Here is a 17,069-nt window from a genome sequence, read left to right on the forward strand (position 1 = left end):
CCCCTGCCCTGCCCACTGCCTCCCCACCGTGTCCCCTCCTGCCCACTTCCTCCCCGCCCCCCGCCTGCCCAGGGCTGACCTTACCTGGGAGCTGTAGGGTAGAGGAGCCACTCCCTGGTTCTTGCTGCTTTCCTGGCATGCTTATCATGGCCTAGGCAGATGGGAAGAGACTTCACAGCCAGCTTCTTTTCCTCTAGGGCACGAAGGGAAAGGACCCGATGTCAGGAGCCAAGGATGGGAAGAGCCTCCTCAGCGGGCTGGCCACTGGGGAGTCCGGCTGGTCACAGCACCGGCAGCGGCGCCTGCAGGACCACGGCAAGGAGAGGAAGGAGCTTTTCTCCACAACCACTTCCCAGGTATGGGGTTGTCCTGAACACCCCTGGGGACACTCACGCAGCTACTGAGGAGCAATGTGGAGGGCCTCCTCTTCTCTCCTCTGAGTCTGCTGCTGTGCGGAGTGTGCTTTTGCCTAATTGGTTTTAATGGCTTGTATTTTCGTTGTTTGGGTTCATCATTTGCCTGGCTCTTCTATGGTCCATTTCTCCCATGCGCATTTCCCTAAGTAGGGGCCAGAAAATGCAGGCCTCTGGAAGTGCTCCCAGAAGATGACTTCTGTGATTAAGCTGGCTTGGGAACCTTTGCATACTCATCCTTCCCTTAGGTTAGTTGTGCTTAGCAGCCTGTCCTGGGCTCCTGGAGATCTGGTTCCCTCGGTTCACCCAGTTACTCAGACTTGCTTGGTCACAGGATTCCTTTCTCTTGTGCTGCCTGAGGCCCAGCTGCCTGCATTGCTGCACTGAGGGTCATGTGCCCACACAGTGGGAGGCTGTGGCCCAGGCCCTTCTGTGCTGAGCCCTGGGCTCTGGGGACTCCCCTCATTGGCCAGTGTGGGCCATGGCCTGCTCTGTGTGGCATTACAGCTGCTTCTGCTTCTGCCAGATACTCCTGATTGATGGCAAAGTCTAAGGTGTTTACTGGTTCTCTTGCTCAAGTCACCTTCTTGACCATTTATCTCATAACCGAGGCTATGTGCCTGTTTTAAAGGCATTTCCTCATTAACAGCCCACTACTGTGGTGACAGCGGACCCTTAAGGCTCAGATTATAAGTTCTGGCATTTCAAGATTCAAGATGTGCTTGGGGGCCAGCCACAGCCCCATAAAGTCTGCAGATCCTCTGTTACTATTTTTTATTGTTGAACTCCTCCTCCAGTCTCTCTGAGGAAGCACTTGCAGGAGCATCCGGACCCCAGGGCTGGTAGAGAGTGCTCTGACCGATGCCCCCAGCCTGGATTGTGTCTGGGTGAGCACCAGATGGTAGCCAACACCTGCTGCCCCAGGGATGCAGAGACTGGGCAGCCTTGAACCCCCAGTGGCCCTTGGGTCTCTGTCTTTCTTACTGGCCAGTTGTGTCTGTTCTTAGTTTCTCAGTGCCCACCTCCCAGGAGGGCTGGTGGGCCTAGGGGTGCACTGGAAAGGGGCCGGGCTTACCTGTCACCCACCCAGCTTCACATCCAGTTTCTCCCCCTTGCCAGCCGTATGACTTTGGGCAAGAGATTTGGCTTCTCTGTCAGTCTTTTAGTTTCCACAGCTGTAAAATGGGGAAAATAATAGCATCCCTGTTCGAGGAGGACTAAATGAGAGAAATCTGTAAAATGCTCAGTGTGGTGTGTGGCCTGCATCACACATCCTCCCCCCTGGCCTGTTGTCCAGGCAAATGTGTGTCCTGGGTCCCATCAGCTGTGTCACAGAGAGGCCACAGCCCCCTTTCCTTCAGCGGGGACTGTGTGGAGCGAAGTCTCCAGGAAGGGGCTGTTAGGGGGGCAGGCCCTGCACCCTCCCGGGGTGAGTTAAGCACTACCCTCGCAGGTCAGAGCTCTCCTCTCCTCTCTAATTACCAAGAGCCCCGCAAAATGCTGCAGCCTAGGCCTAGTCCCCCTGTGGTGTATGCCCTGGTGTGGGGGACCCTTTCCTGGCTGACTTGTCCCCGCCCTGCTTGTGACAGTGTGCAGAGAAGAAACCAGAAGCCAGTGGCCCAGAGGCCGAGCCCTGTCCAGAGCTCCACACGGAGCCAGTGGAGCCACTGACTCGGGCGTCCTCGGCAGGCCCTGAGGGTGGAGGAGTCCGCCCTGAGCAGCCCTTTATTGTGCTGGGACAGGAGGAGTACGGGGAACACCACTCATCCATCATGCACTGCAGGTGGGTTGGGCCTGGGGCCAAGAAAACCCTGGGAAGCTCAGATTTTCAGGCAGCACACGTGGAGGTGTGGCCAGCAGGAGATGGCAGAGAATGGGGGCTTGGACGAGGGCCACAGTCATGGCTAAAGAGTCATGGGAGTTGCTTGGAGCTGCCAGTGGACTGGTCAGCCCATCTGCCCTTTGGTTTTTTTTTTGTTTTTTTTTTTTTTTGAGACAGAGTCTTGCTTTGTCGCCTAGTCTGGAGTGCAATGGCACGATCTTGGCTCACTGCAACCTTGCCCTCCCAGGCTCAAGCGATTCTTGTGCCTCAGCCTCCCAAGTAGCTAGGACTACAGATGCCTGCCACCACACCCATCTAATTTTTATATTTGTAGTAGAGACAGGGTTTTACCATGGTCTGAAACCTGGTCTGAAACCATGGTTTCACCATGGTCAAGCCTGGTCTTGAACTTCCCGACTTCAAGTGATCTGCCCATCTCAGCCTCCCAAAATGCTGGTATTACAGGCGTAAGCCACCACACCCGGCCTCTCTGCCCTTTCTAATTGTGTTTTTCTCAGTTTTAGGAACAATTTACCCTACTTTAGCCCCCCAAACTCACTCAATTTTAATTTGCTTTATGTTGGTACTTTTAGGTAAATACCTGATTTGTAATTTACCGTTTGTAAGTTTTTACTTAAGCACAGTAAAAACCTTTCAAGAACAAACCCTAGTGGGGCATAATTTTCAGCTGGTAGATGGGTTTCTCGTTTTGACAGCCCTGACAGCTCTTGGGGCCCTTGGGTTGTTCTGGAGTGTGAGTCTGGAGGCTCTAAATCTCCAGACACTGCAAGTGGCCCCAGGGCAGGGCCCTGCAACTCTTGCTCACCGCTCTTTGCCCAGAGTTGACCAAAAGGTCCACACGTGGTTGGCACTTAATTTCTTAGACAAACAAATGAATGAATATTTCCGGAAACAGTCTATACCAGTCCTTTGAATGTAGACCTCTAGGGATTGTTTTTTAAAAACAGTAAGGAAGTCAGGAAAGCGATCATCTTGGCATTAGTGGAAGAGGATGGGGACGGAGAAGCCAGCTGACAGGCCTCCCTTTTCTCTCATCTCAGAGTGGATTGCTCTGGGAGGAGAGTCGCCAGCTTAGATGTAGATGGGGTCATCAAAGTGTGGTCCTTCAACCCCATCATGCAGACCAAAGCGTCCTCCATTTCCAAATCGCCGCTGCTGTCTTTGGAATGGGCCACCAAACGGGACAGACTGGTGAGTAATGGTGGCCTGTGGGGCCTGCTTTGCTGGCTCAGTGGAGGAATTCCCCAGGATTCTCCACCAGCTGAGTCAAGACAGCCAAGCCAGTTCCCCTCCCTTCTCTCCATTATTGGGGATTCAGGGACACACATCCAGGACTGGCCAGAAGGCTCCTGTTGTGGGAAGGCAGTGAGGTTACCAAATTGACATTGAAATGAGCTGCAGGGGGCCTGGAACACACGGCTTCTTCCTGTCTGTGGTGGTCTGCCCTGGCGACCACCTGCCAGACTGCTGTCCCCTTATCTGTCTGTGTTTCCAGCTGCAGTTTCAGTGAGCGCCCTCCCGTGCCAGGCCCCATGGGAAGTGGCTTCCGCTGGTGAGGGGCTGGTGTTCTGTTTTGTGGTTCCCATGGGTGTTATTGTCCCCAGGAATAGTACAGTGTTCTTCCTTCTGGATTTTAGATTTGAGATAGGACTTGTAGTTAAGGAGGTAAGATTGACTTGCTGTTTTTTCTTTTACTTCATTTGTGGGGATCATACCACATAGCCCAAGATGCAAACCCTGTTTTTCTATAATTTTTGGCAGCTGAAGGGATTACCCTCATAGATGAAGACCTCAGGGCTTGCCCTGTGCCAGCGCCAGTTTGCCAAGTGAATGCCAAGGTCACACTCTACCTAATATTCCTGGGAGACCCCCTCAGACCTGGGCTGCTTCTGGCACTTTCTTCTGGCACTATTATTATCTTTGAAGCTTTTCACCAAATAAGTCACAAGTTCCTGAATGCAGGGATAGCCCCTTTTATTTTTTTTCTGGAGGTCTTTATAGACCCAGAGCCAGAGCTGTCCCCTGAAGAGGCAAATGGGAGTCACCCCGGCTCTGTGGCAGTCGAAGCCAGTATGCTGGGAGGGGAGCTGGGCAGACCAAGAGTGGGAAGGAAGGGTTCCAACAGCTGGGGTTTCAAACTGAAGAAAGGGAGGATCAGAGGGCCTCATTCACCAGCCGGAACAGATGTGTCCAAGGTGACACGTCTCTCCCATTCCACAGATACTTTTTGTGGTTTTGCTTAAAGTTCAAGGTCAGCTCTCATGTCTTTGCTTAATTTTGAAATGAGGCTCATTTTAGCCAGATTTCCCCCGAACTGCCTGGATGCGTACAGGAGGGGCCTCACCCCCGCAGCCTGCCCAGCCTCGCCCCCTCTGGAGATCCTCCCTGACTCAGCCTCACTCCATGCTATCATTCCCACCTCACGCCCCTTGTCGTTCCAGCTCTTGCTGGGCAGTGGTGTGGGTACGGTGCGTCTCTATGACACGGAAGCCAAGAAGAATCTCTGTGAAATCAATATCAACGACGACATGCCCAGGTGAGCTGGAACCCACCCCCCACCATCAAGGCCGCAGGCTGCCAAGTGTGGTCCGCGGGGCTAGGCCTTTCTCGAGCCTTGTGCCCCATCTCCTGTGCAGGATCCAGCCTCAGGACCAAAGTGCACCCTCCCTCTGTGGGCAGGTGGAGGGTCTGACCCAGGCCCATGTGTGTTGCAGAATCCTGTCTCTTGCGTGCAGCCCCAACGGGGCCTCTTTCGTCTGTTCGGCTGCAGCTCCGAGCCTCACTTCCCAGGTGGACTTCTCAGCACCAGACATCGGCAGCAAGGGCATGAACCAGGTTCCTGGCAGGCTGCTGCTGTGGGACACAAAAACCATGAAGCAGCAGGTACGGGCCTGCCCTGTGGCTCTCTCTGGGGCCAGGCACACTCTCTGCATTCCCTTGGGTTTCTAAAGAGCCTCTTCCCTCTTTTTGCTTTGGTCTCCTCAGATTTTTAATAAAGTTTTAAGTGTTGAAAAGTAGTGTACTCCAACTGGGCAGATTGTTAGTGACATGTCATTCAGAATTGTGCCACAAACTTAGGAGCCGCACAGAACCTACCAGAGGGCCCCTGTGGTTGATTTTTTAGGAGAGGACTCGTGTCTCCCTCTGACATCCTGTTAACTTAGAATTGTATGAGAATTATAGCAGCAGCAGCCAGCAGTAGCAAGGACACATGCAGATTCATAAGAAGCGAGGTGACCAGACAGCCTGTGAACTTGCTCCCAGGGGACCTGGGCACCACCTTGGAGCCGAGGACCCCTTCCTTCAAGACAGTAATAGATGCTGTAGCTGCCACCCTGAGCCCCAGAGAGACTGAATGATGCTAAACTCACCTTCCAAGGCAGTGCTACTTCTTATTAAAATGATTTGTTTCACTGCTCACAAGTCATATGGCCTTTATGTTGAACACATTGTTTCCTAACGCTGCTGGAAACTCGAGGCTCCTATTTTCAGTTGGTTCCTGTTCCAGATATTCAGTTTGTTCTGTTCTGCATCTGCCTGTAGAAGTGCTCTGTGTTCCCTTTGGGTCTCTCAGACCTCTCAGGCCTGTCAGGGTCACACCCGAATTCTTGACCTCCACCCCTTGCCACATCCATCCCTCCCCTCATAATTTTCCTTACTTTGGCAAGTGTGCCTCATCTAGAAATTTGGGATCTTGGCTGGGCGCAGTTGCTCATACCTGTAATCCCAGCACTTTGGGAAGCTGAGGCAGGTGGATTGCTTGAGGCCAGGAGTTCAAGTCCAGCCTGGGCAATGTAGTGAGCCCTTGTCTCTACAAAAAATTTAAAAATTAACCGGGTGTGGTGGTGCTCACTTGTAGTCCCAGCTACTTGGCAGGCTGAGGCAGGAGGATTGCTTGAGCCTGGGAGGTGGAGGCTGCAGTGAGCTAATGTGGTGCCACTGCATTCCAGCCTGGATGACAGAGTGAGACCCTGTCTCAAAAAAAACAAAACAAAAATTAGGGTTCTTCCCAGACCTGTCCTTTTCCCTCTGCTCACACAGTCCGTCCATAAGCAAATGCTGCCAGTGTGTTTCCAGTCTGACCACTTCTCTGCATTTCCAGGGACATACTCTAGACCTATCTCTTGTGCCCCTCTCTGCCCACTGTCCTCTCTACCGGTTTAATTCAATTCCTCTTAGTTCGTAGCATCTTGTATTTTCCTCCAAAGCTCTCATTACAATTTGTAATTATGTGTTGACTTGTGATTTTCAAGGTTTTAATTAAACATTGAATACATACAAAAGCATATTGAAATCATAGGTGTATAGTATAATGAGAAGCAAAGCAGTACAGTGAGCACCCGCAGACCCATCACAGTTTATAGAGAGCATCACCAATACTTCTAACTCTTGTGTAGCCCTTCCCAATCTTGGTCTTTTTCCTTTCCAGAGAGAACCTGTCTTGAATTTTGTCATACTGATGTCTTTTTTTTTTTTTTTTTTTTGAGATGGAGCCTTGCTCTGTTACCCAGGCTGGAGTGCAGTGGCACAATCTCGGCTCACCACAACCTCCACCTCCTGAGTTCAAGCAATTCTTCTGCCTCAACCTCCCAAGTAGCTGGGATTACAGGCACCCAACACCACATCCAGCTAATTTTTTGTATTTTTAGTAGAAATGGGTTTCACCATGTTGGCCAGTCTCGAACTCCTGACCTTGGGTGATCCACCCACCTCAGCCTCCCAAAGTGCTAGGATTATAGGCGTGAGCCACTGTGCTCTACCTGCCTTACATTTTAAAAATTACTTTACCATGTCATTACATATCCCTAAACAACCAAATTTTTGTTTTGTGTGTTTTCTGACTCCATATAAATAGAACCACAGTATATGTGTTTTTCTAGAATAGCTTCTTGTATTCCAGGCTGAACACTGCTTCCCTAACCTTGTGACTTGCTTCATCCTCTGGCTGCCTTTGCTGAGACCGGGACATTACCTCTCCATGTAATTGGCATTCCTCTGTTGTCTTTTCTCTCTGGCTGCTTTTAAAATCTTCTTCTCTGGCTCCCTGGGTGTGGATTTTCTGGTTTTTAAGTTTTAAAATTTATTTTTTTAAAGTTCTGCTTGGGATTTGTTTTCTGAATCAGAGGATTTATGTCTTTGTTCAATTCTGGAAAATTCTCAGTCATCATTTTTTCCAGTATTGCGGTTCTCTGATCATCTCTTGCCTTCTGAACCTCCCATTCCATATGTGTTAGAACTTGCCTCTTCCTCTTTTTTGTTTCACTTTGCGGCATTCTTGATAAGAGTTTCTTCAGTCTATCAGTTTCCTAATCTCTCCTCTACTATACCTAGTCTTCTGTTTCATCTATTTATTAGGATGGTAATTTAAATTATTGTATTTCTCATTTTTAGAGGCTCAGCTTCATTTTTGAAAACCTGCTTTGTTGTGTTTATAGTCTCTCATTTTTACCCATATTTTCAATTCCTTATTTTATTTTGTTGAACAATTGAATGTGCTTGTATGTTGTGCGTTATAAATCTAATGTCTGAAGTTTTTGGGTCTAATTCTGCTCTGTTTCTGTGGGTGCTGGCTCCTTTTGCCTTATTTTCCTGTTTCTTATGAATTGTGATCATGGTGTTTCTTGGGCTAGTATCTCTGAGAGTATTTTGAGGTTTGGGTTGGAGGTACATTTCTTTGGATTTGCATTAGTTTTTGCCAGGTTCCTCCCATGTCAGGGCTAGTTTGTGGTTATGAATTTGCAGGGAGGTAAGTTTTCTTGTTATCCCTTTCTGTGAAGTAGGTTTATTTCTAGTTCATTCCTGCACTGAAGGTATAGCTCTTTGGAGTCCCAGCTCCGTGTGACGCTTTCTTTTTTTTATTTTTTCTTTTTCTTTTTTTTTGATTATACTTTAAGTTCTAGGGTACACGTGCACAACGTGCAGGTTTGTTACATATGTGCGGTTTCTTATCGTCTGACCTTGGGCAGGTCACACATTGTTGTCTCCAGGCTCCTGAGCTCTTCATGGGAAGCAGAATGGGAACTTGAGTCACCTGGATCTGATTAATGCCCCATAATGAAAGGCAGCTTTGGAGTGCGCTAGTTCTCTGCATTCTTGCTTTCTCTTAGTTTTGGCCCTAGAGGATTCTTTTATTTGCCAGCTCAGTACTCTGTGTGTATTTTAAATAACATTCTATCTTGCATTTTTAATTTCAGGAGGATTATTTAGGGTTCCCAGGGTTCCATATTGTTTGAAATGATAATGTTCATTCATTACGTAATTAATAGACCTTATGTTCTATGAGGTGGTTTTGTTTGCTACTATATTTCTAAGTGTTTCTGTGGGGAGCCATAGGGCAGGTTTATTAGTATTGTCTGTCATCAAAGGTGGTTGACGAAGTGTTATTTTCTGAGAGCAATAAGACTTTTCAATGAGAATTTGCTTGGAATGCATTCTGGTGAAGTGTAGGTTGCTAAGATATGTATTATTTATTTTATAATGGAGCAAGCATGGATTATTATCTATCTATGGAAACCAGAATAGGCACAGAGACCTTGTTCTCAAAAGAGCACAGAAGGTCACTGGCACAGCACTTTGGCAAAGGCTCAGATCTTTCTGATTACGTAAATTTCCAGATTACATAAGGGAGGAGCTGGTGGAAAACCCAGTCTGGGGCACCTGTCTGCATTGGAATAAGCAGCATGCCTGGGCTGAGTGAAGATCTGCTACTGGCATTTTTGTTTTGTTTCAATAGCTCCAGTTCTCCCTGGATCCAGAACCCATCGCTATCAACTGTACAGCCTTCAATCACAACGGGAACCTGCTGGTCACAGGGGCAGCTGATGGCGTCATCCGGCTGTTTGGTATGCAAGTGTGCTCATAGCAATCCTTGATATCTCCTTAGATGTCCCAGGCATTTTTTTTTTTTTTTTTACCAATGTTGGATTTTTTTTGCCAGCTGGGCCAGAGGCTTTTGCAAAACCCTGACTTCAGATGCATGTACTAGAGCTTAACTTTGGTCAGCGTTTTCAAAACACCCACCATAATAGACATGGGAGGGGTGGAGCTCAGTGGTCCTTGAGTCTTGAGTTGTTCCCTCTGAGTCCTTGTCACCCATGTGAAATACAGGAGGGCACACAAGAGTACTGCCGTCCTACCCACTTGCTGTGGGTAGTTCCTTCTCAAAAGCGTCAGAACAGGGCACCTTAACCAGAGGCGTACATCAGAATCACCTGGCATGCTGTGCACAAATCCTCAGGTTGGGTTCTGTCCCCAGGAGACATCCCCAGAGCCTGGGCTGGGGAAAGGCAACTGTATCTTTAAGGGATTCCCAGGGCGCCCATGGGGAAGTTACAGAGGGTAGTTTCTTGGGTGTCTTGCTAGACTTAGGGCTCTCCAGATGAGCTCCCCCCAGGGAGTCCTGAGCCTCGCTTCTGACCTGGTGAAAGAAGCTGCCTCTGAGGCTCAGAAGCAGCCTGACATCTTGGGCAGGGGCAGCTTTGTGGTGCTCACTGGGTCCTGGGTGCCTGCCCTTGGCCTCAGAACAGCTGTCAGCCTGAGTAGAGGGTGAGGGGGCCTCCTGCTGCAGGCAGATGCCTTCTTCAGAGCCCTGGCCAGGATGTGAGTGACGGTGTCTCATTGCCTCAGACATGCAGCAGCACGAGTGCGCGATGAGCTGGAGGGCCCACTACGGGGAGGTCTACTCTGTGGAGTTCAGCTATGATGAGAACACCGTGTACAGCATCGGCGAGGACGGGAAGGTAGGCAGCCACAGGATTCAGATAAGAGAGCACTGGGATGACATGTGGGCCGGCTGCAGGTTGTGGTCATACCTGTTATTAGCTCTGCCACCTGGGGCCTCTTTTTGCAGCTTTGTTATCTGTAGAATAGGGATAAACTAGTAATTCGTCTTACAATCTTTGTGAGGTTTCAGTGAGTTCAGCGGGAGTTGGCTATCCTTATGAAAGGAAATACCAAAAATGACTCATCTTACCATAGATGGATCTGTGGGGTCTGGATTTAGGGCTGAGTTTGCTTTGATGGGCTTGGTAATGAGTGGTCCCAGGACCACTCATGGATGTGCAGAGTTTGCTGAGTGGCTGGGGACAGCTTCTTAGATGCCTACAGACCCCAGCAGAGCCCAGAGATGTAAGAAGGAAGCCAGAAAAAAAGGAAAAGTAAATGCCCCTGGTAGATTCCCTCTGTGGAGGGTTAGGAACTAGGAATAGTGACCACCTCAGAAGGGGAGCTGGCAGGGGCAGAGGTGGGAGAAGGACGCCATTTCCATGTGTGCCTGCCTGGACCTTTTGGATTGGACACTGTCTTTTTATCTCTTGAAAGGAGTAACTACAAAATAAATTCTTCATTTGAAAAGTTTGGGAAGGGACGTTGACATTAAAGCTCGACTTCCTTCTTATGTGGGATGCTCAGTGAAGAGGTGGTCACAGCCAAGTAACCTGTCCATGGGGTAGGCTAAGGGATGATGTCTGCTGTGGTAAGGAGCTGAGTTTATAATGGCATCGCCCAGTGTTCAGTTGATTGTATGCCTGAAACACTGGAAATATATGTGGAATGTGTCCTCTGTACCTTGTTCCTAGGACAGAAAAATCTAGTTGGGTCTAACTCTGATGATGATGATAATAATAATAATAACAACAACAGGTCACTTGAAGCATTCCTCCTGCTTGAGAGACCAGGAATCCAGGCAAAGCCACTTGCTGTCCCTTTTCCTCTCCTAGGGTCAGGCCAGAGGGAAAGAGAAGGGTTGGACTTTGATGTGAAGTTGCTGCCTCTTTTTCTAGATTTTCTTCCCTAAAAAATGCTTAAATCATGTTGGCCAGAGATAGGACTTGTAGACCTGTCACCTGCTTTTCTGCCTCTGGCACTTGAAAGGCTCTTCAAGGATGTCAGCATTGTGGCTGGGGGGTGGTGGGCCGCCATCTCCAGCCTCTGCTCTGCGGTGGGTTCTTGCTCTTCCTTGAGGCCTGCATTGGCCGGCTCTGCTGAGAGCATCCTGCTTGTGCCCTGTGACTGCAGTTCATCCAGTGGAACATCCACAAGAGTGGCCTCAAGGTATCCGAGTACAGCCTGCCCTCAGACGCCACGGGCCCCTTTGTGCTATCTGGATACAGCGGCTACAAGCAGGTGCAAGTCCCCAGGGGCCGACTCTTCGCTTTTGACTCGGAGGGCAATTACATGCTGACATGTTCTGCCACAGGCGGCATCATCTACAAGGTAACTGGTGGTTGGGGGTGGGAGGTGGTATCGTGGTGGGCAGGGATTCCTCCCTGGAGGTCTGGGTCATGTCTGCTGAGCGTGGCCCTCTGTCCCCGAGCTGCATGGCTGTGGAGATGCCTTTGACAAAGGATAGGCAGCGCCTAGAGCGGGGGTGTCCAATCCTTTGCCTTCCCCGGGCCATGTTGGAAGAAGAAGAATTGTCTTGGGCCAGTTCTTCACACTTCTTCTTAGTGTTAGTGGGCTAACACTAGTGATAGCTGTTGAGCTAAAAAAAAAAAAAATCGCAAAAAAAATCTCATAATGTACTTACAACACAAATTTGTGTTGGGCCTCATTCAAAGCCATCCTGGGCTGCATGTGGCCCACAGGCTGCAGGGTGGACAAGCTTGGCCTAGAGCCTCCTTGCTGCAGGCCTGGCCAGGGCTGCTTTGCAGCTCAGGTGGATAGAAAAGATGGCATTGGGGCATGAGACCCCCATTCTCTCTGCTCATCCTTGACCAGATTCTGCCCTTTCTCTGCCTTCTTTCCTTGGGAATAGCCTGTTATAGAAATCACTCAGGAGTAGGGAGAAGAGTTGGGGAGTGTTGGGATGGAGGAACATGCCCCCAACCAGGTCCCAACTAGGTTGTTTATTTTAGTACTCTAATCTGGTATAGATTTATTAATTTATTGAATGTCCCGTGGGTCAAGTATATTCCAGTCCAGGTTTTTAAAAAAAGTTTTAAATTTTTAATTTTTGTGGGTACATCCATAGGTATATGTATTTATGGGGACCATGAGATGTTTTGATTCAGACATGCAATGTGAAATAAGCACATCATGGAGAATGGGGCATTCATCCCCTCAAGCATTTATCCATTGCATTGCAAACAATTCAATCACACTCTTGATTTTAAAATATACGGTTATTATCGACTACGGTCACCCTGTTGTGCTATCAAATAGTAGGTCTTATTCAGGTCTTATTCATTCTTTTGATTTTATTTTAATTTTGTACCCATCCAGTCCATGTTAGAGACAGAAATTTGAGGGCATGATTTGTCAAGCCATAGTGTAAGTTGTCCACATGGTTTTCTGCCCCTCCCTTTACACGTTTGTTTTAGCTCTTAAGTCAGAGCTTATTTCAGGTATTTTTAAGTGTCTTCTGTTTCACTGGTGTCACCTAGACAAATGATGGGGATTTGTGTCGTAGCCTAAGCTTCTGTGTCTGGTGTCGAGTGGGTCCATTCTCAGCCTGTGTGATACTTTTCAGTTATTTGCCCAGTGGTGGTGTTTGTGTAGGATCAGAGTCCTTCAAGGTGGGATATTCTCAGCAGCTCTTGCTGCCACAGCTCATTGACCAGTCAAGGGCATGTGTTTTGGATGGCAATTTTGTGCTGGGCATTGGACCAGGCACTGTGGAGTGTATGAAGGACATATAGAATATGATCTCTGCTCTTTTGGGGTGCACACTCAGAGACACAGTAACAACAAAGGAGAGCAATGCGGAGTTGAGCAGCTCAGGGAGAAGAAAGCTGTCTCAGTGGGGACTGTGTCCTTGCGGGAGGTGGGAGGCTGTGGATTGGAGGCCTTGGAACCGGGAGGAGAGGATGAAGAGGAGTTGTTGGGTAGATGGAGAAGAAAGCAGGTCTTGGGGCCCCACATGGGCAGAGGTGAGCAAGAGCTCACAGTGAGGCAAGGGGCACTGCCCGTGCTGAGGTGGGAAGTGGGAGCCTCCTAGACTGTAATCTGAAGTGTGCACCGCAGGACCTGCGCTCGCTGTGGGTTAGGCTCCTCTTTTCTGTGGAGCATGATTCTGTCAGTTGCCCTTGCCCTTTCCTTCAAAATTAGCTCCATCATTTCTCATAACTGATATTTCCCAATGGAGACACTAAAACGCTTTCCGTTTACAAGCCTGCTCTTACTTTATTCTCCAGAGGTTTGTTTTTGTTGCATTTTTGGTGGGCTGTTCAGTACTTTGCTCTCTGTATGGATATATGTGTGTATGTGTTTTATTTTTAGTCACGCAGCCTTTGTCATTTGATCTGATCAGTTCATATGATTGGCAGTCAGACTTGCTGTATGACCAATTAGTTGGTGGAAAGATTTTCCTCTGTAGAATTCTTCGAATGTGAATAATGAGATCTAATTATTTAAGGAATATATTGAACTTCAGGTCCCACTTTTATAATCTATAAACAATGTAATTTATGATTTTTGTAAGTGTTTTCTCCACGATGGCTGAAGACTGCGTTGTCTCCCGCTCACAGTTGCTATACATAGTGGTACTGATAGGAATTCGGTTCGCTCCCAGCTTCCCCTTCCTCGTTAGTGCCCTATCGCACAGGATCGCTGGCTAGCTAGTGCCGGGGTTCAGAGAGCCATGTTTCCGCACTAACTGAAGGCTCCCCTGCGCCAGCACTGTTCTGGGTGTGGCAGGCTGGCTGAGGCCCTACTCCCCTGCAGCTTGCATTCCCCGGTATGGGAGTGAACCTTCAACCAATGAGCAGATTCATGAGCACATGTCAGGTAGTGAGAAGTGATGCTGTAGTGAGAACAACCAGTGTGCGTGCAAGCAGCACCAGCCCACAGCAAGTTCAAGGCAGCTGAGAAAATGCCTTATTTTAAAGAGCTGCTCAGGGACTTGTTTTCCACTTCAGATGGACCAGCTGTAGTTGGGAAAGTGAAAGCATTTCCTGGTTCAAGAAGTTAAACAGACTTTCTAGAAAGGTGGGCATGTGTGCCTGGCCTCAAGCACATCCTCAGGTAGGCCACTGAAAGTGGATCAAGTATGTGTAAGTGGTGTTTGCTGACACCTCCTCCTGTTTCCTGTCCTCTTGCAGCTGGGTGGCGATGAGAAGGTTCTGGAGAGCTGCTTGAGCCTGGGTGGCCACCGAGCCCCCGTGGTCACCGTGGACTGGAGCACTGCCATGGACTGTGGGACCTGCCTCACTGCCTCCATGGATGGGAAGATCAAGCTGACCACCCTCCTGGCCCATAAAGCCTGATGACCTGCCCCAAGGGCCACCCGATGAAGCAGTATTATCCGGGGTAGGGGGAGGAGGTATAGGACAGGAAAACCAGGTGCTCCACTCCATCTCCCTGCCAGTGCAGTGACTCTGCAGGGAAAGACTGGCAAGGACGGTCAGGCACTGCCATCTTCGGTGACTGGAATGGGACCCACGTGGAGTAGGTGGCATATGCTTCCCAGAGACTGGTATCATGGCTGTGCCAGAAGTACATGTGAGACTATGGAGGAAAGCTCTGGAAGAAGGAGAAACATTGCAGTGGCTACTGTGTTGGCTCAGAAGAAATTGACAGTATTTTGTATATATATGCCCATTTTTCTTTTTCTTTTTTTAAAAAAGAGAATGCTCTTATGGTCCCCTGGTGTCTCTTTCTAGGATGTGTGTCACTTTGCTTCAGTGACAGCCCTCCCACCCAGCCTGGCTCTGCTGGCCCGGAGCTGAACCTCTCCAGGCTCTCCTGTTGCTTTGCCAGGGAGCCAGGTCAGCTCTCTGTCTGTTCTGCTGCGTAACAAGGTTTGGCAGTTCCTGTTTCTCTGGGCTTCAGTCAAGGCCACAGAGTTCTTTTTCTTCCCTGAAAGCTGGCAGCTTTTGTTACAGAAGATTCTCAGGATGAAGGCAGGGGCTGAGGCCTCTGCCACTGGCTTCCTCTTTCCATCCAGTGGCTGCTGTTTCCCAAGATGGGCTAAGCATTCCTTATCTAAAATGCCTGGGACAGGAGTGTTACAGATTTTGGATTTTTTCAGACTTTGGAATATTTGCATATGTACATAACGAGGTGTCTTGGTAGGTCTCATGTCTAAACATGAAATTCACTCATGTTTTAGATATACCTTATACATGCAGCCTAAAGATAACTCTATACAGCATTTTAAATAATTTTGTACATGAAACCAAGTATTGATTGTGGTCAGGTGTGGTATTTTCTACTTGTGGTGTCATGTTGGTGCTCAAAGTTTTGGAGCGGGGCACGGTGGCTCACGTCTGTAATCCCAGCACTTTGGGAGGCCAAGGTGGGTGGATCACTTAAGGTCAGGAGTTCGAGACCAGCCTGGCCAACATGGTGAAACCCCATCTCTACTAAAAATACCAAAATCAGCCAGGCGTGGTGGCAGGTGCTTGTAATCCCCGCTACTCCGGAGGCTGGGGCAGGAGAATCACTTGAGCCCAGGAGGCGGAAGTTACAGTGAGCCAAGATCACATCATTGATCTGCAGCCTGGGCGACAGAGGGAGAACACAACTGAAAAAAAAAAAAGTTTTGGGTTATGGAGCATTTTGGATTTTGGATCTTTGGGTTAAGGACGCTCAACCTATACCTCTTTCATTTGGTGGCTCCTCTCCTTCCTCCAACTGAACATCTCTGTGGAAAGGTGACGGCTGCCTGCCCCCCTCTGCTGGCGAATGGTGAGGTCAGAGCAAGGGGGCCAAGTTGCTGCTGGTGGGCACCTGGGGTTAAGGCCAGCCCAACTGTGGCTGAGCCCATCTGTAGCTGAGCTGAGCATCAACCAGCTGTGTCCACACCCAGGTTGAGGCGTGCCCTCTCCTCCCTGGCTGGGGTGGGACCTTGAAGATGCAGATCCTCCCAGGAGGTGAGGAGGAACAAGAGACTCACTCCCCTTTTCCCTCTTGCCTTTCACAGCTGAGGCAGAGCTTATGGGGGGAGTCACTATGGGAGTGATGGGCCTGGGCTTTGGTCTCCAGTGCTTAGCAGGGGTGACCTTATCACTGAGCTGGGAAAGGCGGCTGCCACTAGTCATTTTAAGTCTCTGAGCTCCAGCCCAGTTCTGTGGGCACAAGTCTGGAGTAGGGATACTCCTAGTTACCTGCTTGTGGAAAAGCACAAAGAAACTTTTATCAAAGCCTTGGCTCTGTTCTGGGAGTTGAGGGAAAAGTAGGGAGGTATTTAAGTGGCTTGATTATGAGAAAACACCAGAGACAGTAGTAAATAGTTATTTACTGATTTTTACCCATTTCTACCCTGGTAATCCTCCCTGCAAATGAAGAAAACCAAGACTTCTTCATTTATTATTTTTCCCCATCTTCTGTATTGAAACAGTGATCTTACTTATTTCACCCAGTGACTCTGTAGGACATTTAAAAAGTGGTCATGGGTTTCATTGGAGTGAGCATGTATTAATGTTTCCTCTCTTCATCTCAAAGTTTCTGTCTTACTACCTTTTCTCTCCCCTTAATACCATCTCTACAGCTTGCTCAGATGCTTTAAGGATCACAGAGACACCAAGAAGATTTGAACCTTGCACTCCTCCCATCCCACCTCTTCTCCCTCCTGGGTGGGCACTCGTCCTCAAATAAAGCATGTTGGAACTTCAGCTTATCTCTCCTTCCATAGACCTGCATGGCATCTGCCTAAGAACCCAAGCAAGACTCTTCCATTGTCTTGGTTGAGGGCGACATAGAAGAAAACCTCTTTACCAGTCCCAGCCTCAGTTCCCAGCCCAGGTGTTGACCCTCAGCTCTGGGGAGGGCTGCACAGAGAGCCTTGCGGGTACACTTCCCCACTTCCTCCTTCTCTTCAGATACCTGCCGTTATTTGCCTCTTCTGCTCCATGGCCTCAGGCCTTGGCTGTGTT

At 49.0% G+C, this 17,069-nt stretch overlaps 1 protein-coding gene across 1 annotated transcript in view; it reads left to right on the forward strand.

The window, feature by feature from the left end:
* WDR91 (WD repeat domain 91) overlaps positions 1 to 16,808 on the forward strand; it is a 31,388-nt gene extending 14,580 nt beyond the window's left edge. Inside the window, exons 7-15 of the mRNA XM_011972134.1 lie at positions 198 to 356; positions 2,003 to 2,196; positions 3,297 to 3,447; positions 4,698 to 4,792; positions 4,971 to 5,139; positions 8,990 to 9,098; positions 9,883 to 9,995; positions 11,272 to 11,469; positions 14,295 to 16,808. Coding sequence (XP_011827524.1) covers positions 198 to 356; positions 2,003 to 2,196; positions 3,297 to 3,447; positions 4,698 to 4,792; positions 4,971 to 5,139; positions 8,990 to 9,098; positions 9,883 to 9,995; positions 11,272 to 11,469; positions 14,295 to 14,459 — 1,353 coding nt within the window. The 3' untranslated portion in view covers positions 14,460 to 16,808. The remainder of the gene's footprint in view (positions 1 to 197; positions 357 to 2,002; positions 2,197 to 3,296; positions 3,448 to 4,697; positions 4,793 to 4,970; positions 5,140 to 8,989; positions 9,099 to 9,882; positions 9,996 to 11,271; positions 11,470 to 14,294) is intronic.
* Positions 16,809 to 17,069: the final 261 nt, after the last annotated feature.

Source organism: Mandrillus leucophaeus, unplaced genomic scaffold, assembly GCF_000951045.1.
Source record: "Mandrillus leucophaeus isolate KB7577 unplaced genomic scaffold, Mleu.le_1.0 Scaffold1276, whole genome shotgun sequence".
NCBI classification, from domain to species: Eukaryota; Metazoa; Chordata; class Mammalia; order Primates; family Cercopithecidae; genus Mandrillus; species Mandrillus leucophaeus.